Raw genomic sequence first — 12,529 nt, forward strand, 5'->3', positions numbered from 1 at the left:
CAGAGCACACGCACCAGCCACTGCATTACATTCACCCATCAACTACAGAAGAGGCCAAGACACAATCAAGCACAATGGTAGGGCAGGTTGACAGGGTTTCCAGTTGCCTCAGCTACTGCTGCTTCCCTCAGCTGAGCTCCTCTTCCCGGACCCATGGAAGAACAGAAGCTAACACAAAGCAACAAAAAAAGCTTTCACAAGTGCCCCAGAGTACTGGTGAATTTGGCAGCAGAGCAGAGCAGCCCAGTTACGCTCCATCTCAGTCCTGGGGCAGCTGGGGACGGTGTTGAGAGTGGGGAACAAACCCTTATGTTGGCATAGCTTAATTTACAGCAAGGAAGGAGCTGTTCTTGCCAACACTTGGCACAGGTCAACTCCCTTTTAAAACAAAACTGGGCAGTTTATAGTTCTGGCCTCCCAGCTAGGGAAAGGCAGGGCCCCCCAAAGCTGGAACTATCAGAGCAAAGGGCTGGCCCAGGCAAGCTCTGCCCGTGTGCAGCTGATTCCTGCTGGCAGCGGCACCATTGCGCTGTCCAGTAGAATGCAGCAGCCTGAAGGGAGCAGCAGTTAATGCCCTTTAGTCTCTGACCTGTCCTGCAGGATGGGGGTTGAAGCAGGAGGAAACAGCCCTCTGCACACTGCTTCCACCAAGAATAAAAGCTCTGAATCCCTTGCCCCCAGTGCCTGGCCTGCAGTCTCCATTATCCTGCACTCTGCGTAGTCACTGCTGGCTGGTTTTAGGCTCATTTTGCACCAGTGTGGATGACTGCAAAGGGGGAGGAGGGACTGCCCATACCAGGTCACTGGAATAGGTCTGGGAATGGTGCTTAGGGCAGAAGGGTAGGGGAGTAGAGCGCACTATGAGCATCCACAGCAGTCCAGCCTTCCCCCAACCCCAGGCACTATTCCCCTCCCTGCAGCTCTAGGATCACAAGGGCCAGCAACTGCCTCCTGGAAAAAGGTCACTGAAAACAAAGCCCCACCCTCTATTTACACCCTCCCGCCCCTTGACTTCATGTACAAGACAAAGCACCCATTGCTTCACAGGTCACAGCATGAGGGTTGAGCGCTTCAGGGCTGCTAGCCTATTCCAGGGGCAGGTGCACCCAGCCACCTGGGGACGGCTTGGACCAGATGTCTCACTATACACACACCCCAGCCTCACCCACACATGGCACAGGCTCAGGCTCACATGGGGCCCAATGCAGCAAAAGAATCTTGGGAAACAAATTTACAAATCAAAGCCCCAAGGACTGGGCCTAAAATCATTTCTGTAAGGAGCAGTAGCCCAAGCACCCAGGCTCTTATAGTACATTTGTAAGTGATTTGGTGCAAGGCTGTGCGTCTGCTGTCATTAACACACAGGTCCTCCTGCCTCCAACATGTCCATGGCTACTGTGTTTATACCTTGTAGTAACAGCAGCATTGCTGAGGCTGGGAGGGTTTGGCTCCAGTCACCCCCTGGTCAGGATCCTAGAGGCATGTGCAAAGGCCACACAGTTGGCTTAATAAAGAAGTGATGGCAGCCTGGGCCAGTGAGGCAGGTGGGAGCAAACTGTCTCCCAAACCAACCTCTGTGGCAGCTCTGGCCCCTTTGTTCATTTGCTTTTACCACCTCTCAGCCTGCAGCCACCAGGGACCATATGGTCCTGCAGCAGAACATATCAGCACTGAGCAGCTCATACAGAATTATATACAAGGCCAAGATGTTACTACAGAAAATGCTGCACCAATGCTACTGCCATCTGGGACTAGCATTGCCAGTGAATTAGTCAGCCACAGCCCACATGTCATCTCCAAAAGAACCAGCCCTTCAGGACAAAGCTCGAGATTGCATGAGAGCCCTGTGACTAACACGTGGAAGCTTTAGTGCAAATGCTATAGCTGACATCTTCAGAAGGAGGCCACCTGTTATGGGTGCTTAATGAGAGACACCTTAAGTTTGAGTTTCACAAGCAGTAGGCACCCATGCCACCAGCTGAGGAGAGCAGGAGTTATAATGGCTCAGGCCCTCTGGAAAAAAAACAAGACACCAGGCCTCTCCAGCCACACACCACAAGCAGGCAACTGCTTGAAAATGTGGACTTGGCTTTCAAAATGATTTTTCTCTCTCCCTTTCCAGGCAATGGGGAAGGTGCAATGGACCTAGAAACTATGAAACTATGACCCTTAGAGCCATAGCAATGAGTTAATGGTAGCGCTGAAGCAAAAATACCATCAACCCCTGCACAAAAATTGACTGTCTTTTGAAGTCATTTTTGGAAAGCTGAAACATTTTGCCCTGCTCTCACACTTGGCTGTGCCTACTGCAGCACTGTTTTGAGGACTGTGGGGATGCTTAGTTGATTGAGCAGGACATTTTTTCTCAGCAAAGTGCCAACCAAAAGGGAAAGGTTTTGTGGCTGGTGGGTGCAGTGTGAGTGGTAGTGGAAGAAGCACAGTGGCCTGTCATTGCCAGAGGCAGGGTGGGACTGAACATGTTCTGCACCAAACCAATCCAGTTCAGCCCAGAATAGAATAAATTAAGCTTTTAACAACTTGCTGAAATAAATATCTTCTCTCTCAGAAACTATTTACAGAGTTTAAATAAGTTGTAAATTCTATGGCTGGAATGTGGGAGTGGATCTTTTTTGGCATAGTTCAATAGGAACAATGTTCAGAGTCTCCATGCTGAAATGTCGGACAGTTCTCCAGCCCGTGTGAGCCCTGTCACGGCGCTGATGTCTGCAAAGACCCATCCCCCTACTGCCACATGGCTCAAGGTGGGTGGATGTCTCTTAACAGGTTTGAAATCCAGGGAGCCATTTTCCACTTAACAGAGCTGTCTGAATAGTGCAAAATGGCAGAAGATATCAGCCACCCTCACGTCAGATGGACAATAGAAGATTCTGGACAAATATGGAAACAAGGGCGTGAGCCTAGCAGGTGTTCAGGGATGTTAACCAGGTCTCTATCACTTGCTGACCTCCAAGGGAGTTGGGGATACACAGTCTCCTAGGATTAGCCTCCGGTTTTGGAACCCAACAGTCTCGATCTTCGCAGTGGGAGAAACAATGTTATTTTCTGAGCTGATGTGCCTATGCAGGCAGTTCTATTGTCTCTGCTTCTCTAACTTCAAACAGCCAAACCAAGGAGAAAAGAAAGCTCAGCAAGCACTTAACAGCCAGGAAGCAAGGTCTGTTGCTCTCCACATAAAATCCAATGCTTCACAAAGCTGTGCACAATTCAGAGCTTCTTGAACGACCCTAGCCAGAACTAGACTCCTGCCTGGCTTTGGAAACTGTACAGATGCATGACGCTGGTCTGAGCTCCCTTTGGACCATGCTCGGTAAAGTGAGGACTGCCAAACCAAGAATGTACTCTTCCGGAATGGGGTGTGGAGTGTACTCTGCTTCTTAGTCCAACAAGGCTCACAGCTTTGGAACGATGAGTAGAAAAGTTATGGGGCTTTTAGGAAGTAGGACATGAAGGTGCCTAGGTTCAGAGAGCATTCAGTCTATAATGCGTATGTCCTTAGGGCCTCAGCTGGCATCATGATTTCACAGATCAATCCATTTCACAGACAGCTCATTTTCACTTGACATTGCGCTACTTGCCTTTTTAGCACTGTAGTATCTTTAGCAGCTTTGCCCAGAATTAGCCAGCTAAATGGATAAGAGCTGCTCCAAAAAGCCGGAGGACCCCAAACCATACCTATTGTGGTGGGTTCTTGCTTCCAAGTCAGAGGTATGCATGGAGATGAACTGCTGAACAGAAGCCATTCAAGCACAGAAACCCAGAACATAAAGGGAACACACATGTGCGCACAAACCAATCATCTTTGGCGAGCATGGAAATGTAACGTCCACCATGGGCTGCTTTGGGGCGCTGACGAAAAGTGTTCTAGTGTGAGGGTTCCACAGCCTCCTGGTCTGGGCCACTTGCTGTGACACTGCTCATACCAGGGACAAACGCGCACAAGAACAGACGTCTGTCTGCGTGTTTACAGTTGTGGAATGCTGGTCCTAGGCTGAGGGCTGTAGGCATCCCACCTAGAGTTTGGACTTTCCCCAGCAATCCATTTTGTTTTGCTTTCTCAGTGTCTCTAGAGGTGGCTACTGATCTCTTTAATTCCCTGGAGAATCCTCTTCATATGGCCCACTTTTGTTATCCCAAGGTCCTTAAAAAGAAAAAAAGAAAGGTGAGAGGAAGAAGCATGTCAGATAAGCATGCCCTTGAAGGGAAGTCTGAGCCTACAGCTGCTCTGTGCCAGGAGGAAGTCCAGTTGTTAATACAGACATCACATACATGAACTCTGTGCCTAATGCAATCTTAGCCACCCACTCTGCCAGACTTCCAACTAAGCAGGGTACACAAAACACAGCAACATTTCAGCAATACAGCCAGGAAAAGGCTGCAGTAGCAAAAACCAACCTGCTGGATTTTTTGCCAGATATGTGCTTGCACTTCCCTTGTAACCCGCCTCCCCAACACAGTCCACAGGCTGAGAATCAGCTCTTGCTATGAACAGACAGGAACAAGGGCCTCGTTTCTGAAGCTCTATCCCAAGAAGGCTAAAAGTGATCTCAGCACGACAGGCTTCTCAGAGGCAACAAATCCTGCTCCATCCAGCCCAACTATGAGTGGATCAGCAAAAGCAAAAACATTTCATATTTAAAAGGGTAGTTCTACTTTGAAAAGCTACTGATGGGGGCCTGTTTTTCCATTGCTACCTTAGAAGCCTCCCTTTGGGATACAAAAGCTGAGCTGGACTCTTTCTAGCTGGTGTTTCAGTGACCTGTGCAAGCACAGACCACATGAGCCAAATCACAGTGTTCCCTGAGTATGCCCATGATCTCCTCCCCTCCTTTGTGTCCTCAAAGAGAGGTTAGAGCACAATCTGCCCTGCTACAGGCACTGAGATAGCAGAGCTCATTCTGCAAAGCCAGCTCCTTCCCTCAGAGCCAAGAAGCTCTCTTGGGTGGATGGGTAAAACTTCTGAAGCTTTATTTTGGCCACTCCAGTTATTGATCTGGCTCAGATGTGTGCAGTGGGAGAAGTGCTGGGCTCAGGGGTGGTTTGTAGAGCAGATCTGCTCTTTGGACTAAGGAGCACAGATCTGCTCTTTGTACTAAGGAGCGTATCTACATGTGTGCTTTAATGCACATTAGCCTATTTTAATGTGCATTAAACCATCACTAAAAAAAACCCATGCTCTTTAGTTAATACCCATTAAGACAGGCTAATTCACTTTCTTCTAGTACCTCACAACAGAGGGTGCCTGTATATGAGCTGAGAGGCTGCTCCAATGCACTGTAATTGCAGTGCATAGGAGCAGACTCGATTAACTGAGTTTGTTGGAGCACGGTAATTACTGTGCTCCAGCCAGCCTCCATATCTTGCGTATCAGCGTCCCTGCACTTCAAAATGGTAGCAGGGGTTCTTTAATTAAAGCTTGTTCAACGGTATCTGGCCTGCTGAGGTAGGTCATCTGGGCCACAGGGCTTCTGGCAGTCAGTTCACCTCTGGATCCAGCCCACAGGAGTTACCACTGGCTTCCAGAGCCACTGTGCTGGGACAGCAAGTACCCAATGGTTTCATGTTCCCCCCACCCCTCCCCTCACCCCAGAATGTCCAGTTTTGCATCACCATTTGGCATGCAAATCAATAGCAGTATGGGGGGGAGGGAGAGGGGCATGGGTGACGTTAAGCATTGGGTGCTGGCTACATCAGCATAGCAGCTCTCATTTATATACATACATTTGTCTGCTCCAATGCACTGAATTAATCGAGTCTGCTCTGCATGTGAGCTGATGCATCTGGCACTGCATCACATCCATTTGTATAAATGGTGAAATGCACATCAGCACTGAGAAAATGGTGGTGGTGTACTTTAGAACTAAAACACTTTTGATGCATTTTAGTTCAAAAGTGCACTGCTGCCATTTTTTCAGTGCTAACAAGCATTTCGTCATTTATACAAATATATGTGACGCAGCGCCAGGTGCTTTTAAAAGTGCGGTGCAGCCATGTGTACAAATGCCCCATGCATGAGAAGCCCCACAGTCTGAATTTGGCCAACCAAGTTATCTGAGTTTGAGGCCCCTGCTTTATAGGTATGGTGTAATTCAACCTTGCAGCCCCCCTAGCAAGGCAGCCATATTACCCACACTGCACTGAGGGAGAAATAAGACAGAAGGTGTCTGTGGCAGTAGCAGAAATAAAAATTGGATGTCGCAGCATCCAGGCCCAGGCTCCACTGGCTCCTCTGTGACTGGTGTCATTCCATCACTACTCTCAGGGTGTTTGGCTACAAGCCTCAGGTGGGAACAGTACTGGGCAGACAAAGGGCAGGGAGAAGCAGGGCTGAGTGAGGCTGGCATTCTTTAAATGAGGTCCTCAGGCAGGAGGAGCATGTTCCCTGAATGGCTCAGACTTCCTGGCTAATACCACCAGGAAACGGTGCTCCAGAGAAAGCCTGGTACTCACACCCCACCCACTATGGCTGAAAAGCAACCTGCTATGGAGCAGGGGGGCAGTGAATGAAACTGTGCCTGACAGTGATGGGTCTCAAATTGTGACCCTTCACTGAAGTATCTGGAGCATCAAGCACCCTGGCTGCTTGTAACCCATGGCTTGCCCATGGCTCTAACCTTACCTTGGCACTGTGATTCCATTCCCCACAACCTCTCACCCCTCTAGTCCCAGTCTGCTCCAGATGTGATCGTATTTTTGCTGGGAGCCATGGGCAAGTTTGAATAAGCAAGTTTGAATAATGGAGGGGTCTGGCAAGGGGCAGAGGGGTGAGGAAGGGGAAGGCCTGAAGGTGAGCAGGAGCTATACAGCCTGCTGCTAGCTCTAAGCCAGGTAATTCACTCCTGTCTCTTGCTAGTACTCTTGAGCCCAGGTTGAAAACTGCTGCTCTGTTTTCATTACGTGGACTCCAGAGGGCTGCAGCTGGCTTCATCCTGAGGAGAGCTACGCTGACAGGACTCCAGGCCTTGAGGAGAGAAGGACCATTGGCAAGGCTTTTAATGTCTGCTTGAGAGCCCATAATAGCTGGGAGCAGGACTGGGGATGGTTGGCAAGCTGACCCCAACTCAAGGCTCATGTGGAGCAATACAGAAAGCAGGGGAGTGCCAAAACCTCCTCAGTGTCCATCCCCACAGCCCAGTCCTTGGAAGCTGAGTAGGAAGGCCAACAGCTAGGCATATGTCCTGGCATGAGCATGGAGCCAGGAAAGATGGCTGGAAAGCTTTGGCCAGAGGCTTCCCATTAAAAAGTGCCATTTTGCTAAACCTGGTGTGTGGGTGGGAGGTCGGTTGGGTTTTGACACGCTGAAAAATATTTGATGTGAGAAAAGCTGACAACAGCATAATTTCAAAACACATAAATGCACAGGGGTCAGATGGTCAAAGCCCCTGACTCCTGGGGATTTGGTGGCTGTCTTTCCTAGCTTAGAGCTTCCACATGTCAGACTACATCATTTGATCCTACATGGGTAACAGAGGGATTGAGAGCAAGACACTGCTGTCTGAGGTAAGTAGTCACATCCAAAGACTACTCTGCAGTGCATAAAGGGCACCAGGAAAAAAACCCAAACATTAAAATACAGACTGAAACATATTTTAAAAAAATATAAAATGAAAGCTCCCCTGGATTCCACACAATTTGCTTCTAGAATTTCAGTGTGGAGGGAGGGGGTTAAAATACATTTTTCAAATTTTGATTTGTACAAAGCCCAAACCTGGAAGTGCCAAAACCCCCCACACAGCAGTTCTGTGCGTCAGCTAACTCCTTAGCAACATGCTGTCTCAGCAGCCCACCTGGCAGCAAGGAGGGTGACTGGCATCAGCAGTGACAGGGACTGTTCCCTGCTCAGCCCCCCCACCCCACCCGCCCAACAAAAGCACACACAATCCAGCTCACTGCCCTTAGTTGCCCCAAGGCTTCCAGACAGGAAAGACTGAACCCTAATGCTATAAGTGTCCTGGGGGAGGGAGGCTCTGGGTCCTGGCCCCCAACCTTGGTCTGAATGCAGAGGATGCTTTGGATCAGGGCCTGCAGACAGGAACAGCCCATTCCCAGGTGGGGAAGAGGGAAGTGATGGTTCTGACCCTTTCATCTCACAGTCTCTCAAAAGACACCAGAGGGCACCAGTCTCCAAGTTCCCAGCAAGTCCCTATTGCTGTGGACAGAAACTGCAGCACAGAAGAGTTATAGGTTCCCAAGTCCTCAAAGAGTCTGTATCCTGACAGCCCAGCAGCACCTGCTGCAACAGGTCCTACAGAATAGTGCAAACCACTTGCTGCTTAGGATGGATGCTGGGTACAGCATGCAAGCACAGGCCAGCCGGAGTATTCAAGTGCAGTGCCATGACCCAGGCAACAGGGTAGAGCATGCAAATGATGCCCTGCAAATGCCCCTCCAAAATGGCCTATGATCCTGTGTGTTGCGTACTAGGCAGCGGGATAGTTATGCCAGGCACCGGGCTGTGCTAATCAGGCTGCAAGCTGCCCTCCATTGCACCCCTACAGCTCCCAATCCAGTCAGTGGGAGCTGCAGCACAGGCAAGTGCAGGCAAGCCCTGGGGCCCATCATGATCAGAAAAGCAGGTCATGCGAGTACCTTCAAGTCTCTTCTCTCCAGCAGGATCAGCTCTGAGCCCTGGATGTCATGGCGGATAAAAATGTCTTTGTATTCCCCTAAACCAAGCACGTCCAGCCAAGCTGCAACCTCCTCAGCGCCCCACTTGTCCACTAGCAAAAAGGAAAAGTGAAGATGATCGACTCAGCAGCAAGAAGTAAAGATGCGGCCAAAAGCAACACGCATGCACATATGCACAGAGAAACATGGCACCAAGCAGAGGCTGGGGCGCAGGCAGCAGGCGGGACTGGGCAGCAGCATTCTGGCAAAGCAGGGCCCCCTGCTAGGGACCAGAAACCCTAGGCGGAAACACACCCTTGTTACAGCTGTGTTTCACTGCAGTGATGATCGAGAGTGCCCCTGCATCAAGTGGGGATCCTGTTTATTTCCTCTCTGCCTCCTCCCTCACAAATTGGACCAGTTTGCAAGGGGGAGACTAAATCTAGTCCTTCTCTGAGTCAGAATTAAAAATTTTGCTTCTAGTATTGGTGACAAAGGAAAGAGTGGGGGGAGGGGGGAGGGAGGGGCAGGATCTGGGTCCAAATGGTAACAGGACGTGGAATTTCCATTACTTTGGACATGGACAGATTCATATATAACCAAATATAACTGACATTTCTTGATCACAGTGTATAAACCACAGACAGGCCAGCAGCTATTCCAGGGTAGCTATACTCAGGAAACGCTATTATAGCACCTCACCACTAGGCCTCCAGCAAACAGCTACCCCAGGATGGGTGCAGAGAGATTAAACCTAAACCAGTGCATCTTATTCCAGTATAGTTTTAATACTGGATAATTTCAGGGTAATTTGCCACCAGATTGGGTCAAGTTATCCGCTTACAGGGGTTCATGTAATCACTCTGCTACTTTTCCTTACATTGCTGTAATGCTGCTTATGCTAGCATAAACATTTGTCTGTTCATGACATGATGTTCCTGACAGCATTGTGTCCAACATGCTACCTCTGTTAGCATAATGCTTCTGGCTATGGTGGTGTGAGTATAACAGATGCATGCAACTATCTTGATGCGTGTTGTAATCTGCCACTCTTCCAGGGCTCTCCCTCTATTACTATTCCTCTAATACAGCTTTCTGGTCCACTCCAGTAGGACTGGAGCACCAGAGCTCTATGATCGCTCCAAAACTACCTGCCTGCAGAAGGGCAGCATTAGCCTCATAGAGCCAACAAGGAACAAGATACAACCATGCTCCTTTCCAGCTGAAAGCACAGATTGCAGGCTATTGCATTTTAGTGAGAAAAATACTGGGATGGGGGCAATTATGCATGGCTTGTGTTACTTACAAGCAACGGGAACATTAAGACTGTCCTTCCCTGGTTTTGGAGGTTTTAGAAATATGCATTATGGGCTGAATTCAAAGGGACAGGAAGAGATGAACCTTAAAAATGTCTTTCTCTGTAGTGTTTTTCTGTCAGTTGAGTTAAATGCGTATTTTTTTACTGCACACTTATGTTCATCCTGAACAGAATATGACAGACACCACTGGGACAAACACTGGCCAGAACAGCACACTAGGCACTGGCCCTTCTGGACTGTGGGGGCACCTGGATTGAAGAGTAAAACCAAACATGCAAGCTGCATCCAGGCACACCTGGCTGGGAAGGGTAGTGTGGTATCAGGGTCCTGCAGCACAAAGCTGCTCTGCCACCTGGGACCCATGTTAACACAGGGATGGGGAAACCAAACCCATGAAGAGACCTATGTGTGTGGAGAGAGAGGGGGCAGAGAGAGCTCTTCAGGGAGCAGAGCACTGCATCCTATCAGCTCCAATCGAAGAGACTCATGCTTCTGAAAATATTCCCCAGCAAAAAACACACCCACATGTAGACTGCCTAGAAAAGACAGGGCTGAGGCTTTAATTCCCCTTAAACTGGGGCTAAAGGAGAAAGACAAGAGGATGCCCTGATCTCTCCAGACCATTGCTTGGTGCAGGGGCAACAGATGAAAACAGAAAAGAGGGAAAGGGACCAGTAGAGCATGGATGCCCCTGTCTGAGCACAAAGACAGCAAGGCCTGGGCACAGAGAGGCAGCTGAGGCAGGGGAACTCAGCAAGGTGTCTGGCTGCAAAGCTGCCACAAATCTAGGAGAAGAGTTTCAAAATAACCCAAGGGATGTAGGAGCCCACAGCCCATTGGGTAATATCAGGATGTGCTCCTAAATCCAATAGGCATTTTGAACAATCCCCCCTGCAGGCACATTTTCCCTAACTCCCCTGTGCTGTGACATCCTCATCCTCATAAGAGGCTGTGAGCTGTGCCCCACCCTGCTGGCCCATGACATCAAAACCTCTGTTTTCTGGCACTACTCTGTGTTTAGCCTACCTGGCTGGTGAGATGTCCGGCATTTTTCTAGGCAGGTTTTCAGTCTGCCCATGTCTGTGTGCTAAGTGCTCCAAGCCTTTGCTCTGTGGCTGCAGTGCTCGTCAGGAAAGGCAGGTCAAAGAGCACACTGGCACTCGGAACACAGGGCTGGAGATAGCTGCTGCCCCAGCCCACCAGCCCTGGGGGGAGGTTTACCTGGGATGACACTGCTGGGTTTCAGCTTCTGAACCTTCTCCTTGTCCTTCTTGGGCTTGGGAATGTTAATCCGTAACTTGAGACTGCCCTTGTTGGTACTCCCCGAGCTCTCCTGGGGCCCAAAGCAGGAAGAAAGGGTAATGGGTTAGGGTGCTCACTGGGGCACAGGGGACAGGTCAGTTTGGCTGGGTTCTGTATAAAGACCCTTTCCCTTAGCACTGGGAGATGCAGGGCACTGGGTTGGAACTGGGGTCTGACCCAGAGCAGCATCTCATGTTCTTCTTAGGGTCTCCCCAAACCACCCCCCGACAGCCCCACACACCCACCTCCTCAGCAGAATTGATGATGGGTGCCAGCCAGTGGATGTCAAGAAGCTTCTGCAGTTCCTGGCTGATGGTGTTCAGGGCACTCTGCAGCCCCTCCTCCTGCTGGGGAGAGTCCAGCTGCTGTGGAAACAGGAAGAGAAAGGTGTCAGCACACTGCTAGAGGCTCACTGCACTGGGGGCATGGGTAGCAGCAGGGGTTATGGGGGTGATGCACTGAGCTGCTTTATGGTCCCATCCCCTTGGGAGAGAAGATCTGCCAAGCACCAGGACAAGGCTGAGGGCAGGAATGTGCCTAGGCCACTGTCCTTTGGGTTTCTCCTTCCCTCCCCCTTGCAAATCACTCCCCAGGACCAAAGCCCCATATTTAGGTTCCATAAAACCAGATGAACTCCTGGATCCACAAACCTCTCAAGGATACAGATGGGAGGAGGATCCTACACCAAGGTTTCTATAGAACATAGGGGCAATGGGAAGGTTTCCCTTTGAAACTAAAACCCAAATAAGAATTGTTTTGACTGGACAGTAGCCACCTTCCCCATCCTTCAGATACAACTCAGCAGAAGGGAGCCCCTCAGTGAAACTGGCTAAAACATTAATGGAACTGAGTGGCCTGAGGTAAGACACGCACATAAAAAAAACAAAGCACAGAGGTGGTAGCAAGTAAACCTCCTTGCTACATTTCCTCAGTTCTCATCATCCCCAAGGTCAGGGAAGGAGGACAGAATATGATCTTTAACATGTTCCTGATATTATTCTACTTTGACTCAGTGTGATTCACACTAAGGGCATGGACACACCACATCTAGAACAGTTTAAATGTGGCTTCATCTAGAAGCTGACATACACATACAAGCCTGTTAAGCCAGTTTAAATCTACCAGTTCAAAATCATATCTGGAAAAATCAAGTACTTTTTAAAATCAGTTCAGTGTTATGGGCACCAAGCAGTCTGTGATAGGGTCTGGTTGGTCATCCAGGCATCCCACACCACATTGCTCCTCACTGCCCCAACACACACACACACACACACACACACATA

The 12,529-nt window shown here is 49.5% G+C and overlaps 1 protein-coding gene across 3 annotated transcripts in view; it reads right to left on the reverse strand.

Moving 5' to 3' along the window:
* Nucleotides 1-3,391: 3,391 nt before the first annotated feature.
* The window catches only part of LOC109300514 (diacylglycerol kinase eta-like), a 167,001-nt gene continuing 157,863 nt past the window's right edge, over nucleotides 3,392-12,529 (reverse strand). For 2 of the 3 annotated variants that reach the window (XM_019521174.1, XM_019521175.1), the window contains exons 26-29: nucleotides 11,492-11,611; nucleotides 11,166-11,277; nucleotides 8,608-8,738; nucleotides 3,392-4,159 (exon numbers count right to left, since the gene is read on the reverse strand). In XM_019521174.1, coding sequence (XP_019376719.1) covers nucleotides 4,085-4,159; nucleotides 8,608-8,738; nucleotides 11,166-11,277; nucleotides 11,492-11,611 — 438 coding nt within the window. In that variant the 3' untranslated portion in view covers nucleotides 3,392-4,084. The remainder of the gene's footprint in view (nucleotides 4,160-8,607; nucleotides 8,739-11,165; nucleotides 11,278-11,491; nucleotides 11,612-12,529) is intronic. The other variant, XM_019521176.1, reaches the window with a different exon arrangement.

The sequence above is a fragment of the Gavialis gangeticus genome, unplaced genomic scaffold, assembly GCF_001723915.1.
Source record: "Gavialis gangeticus isolate Ggan-Ray unplaced genomic scaffold, GavGan_comp1, whole genome shotgun sequence".
Lineage (NCBI taxonomy): Eukaryota > Metazoa > Chordata > Crocodylia > Gavialidae > Gavialis > Gavialis gangeticus.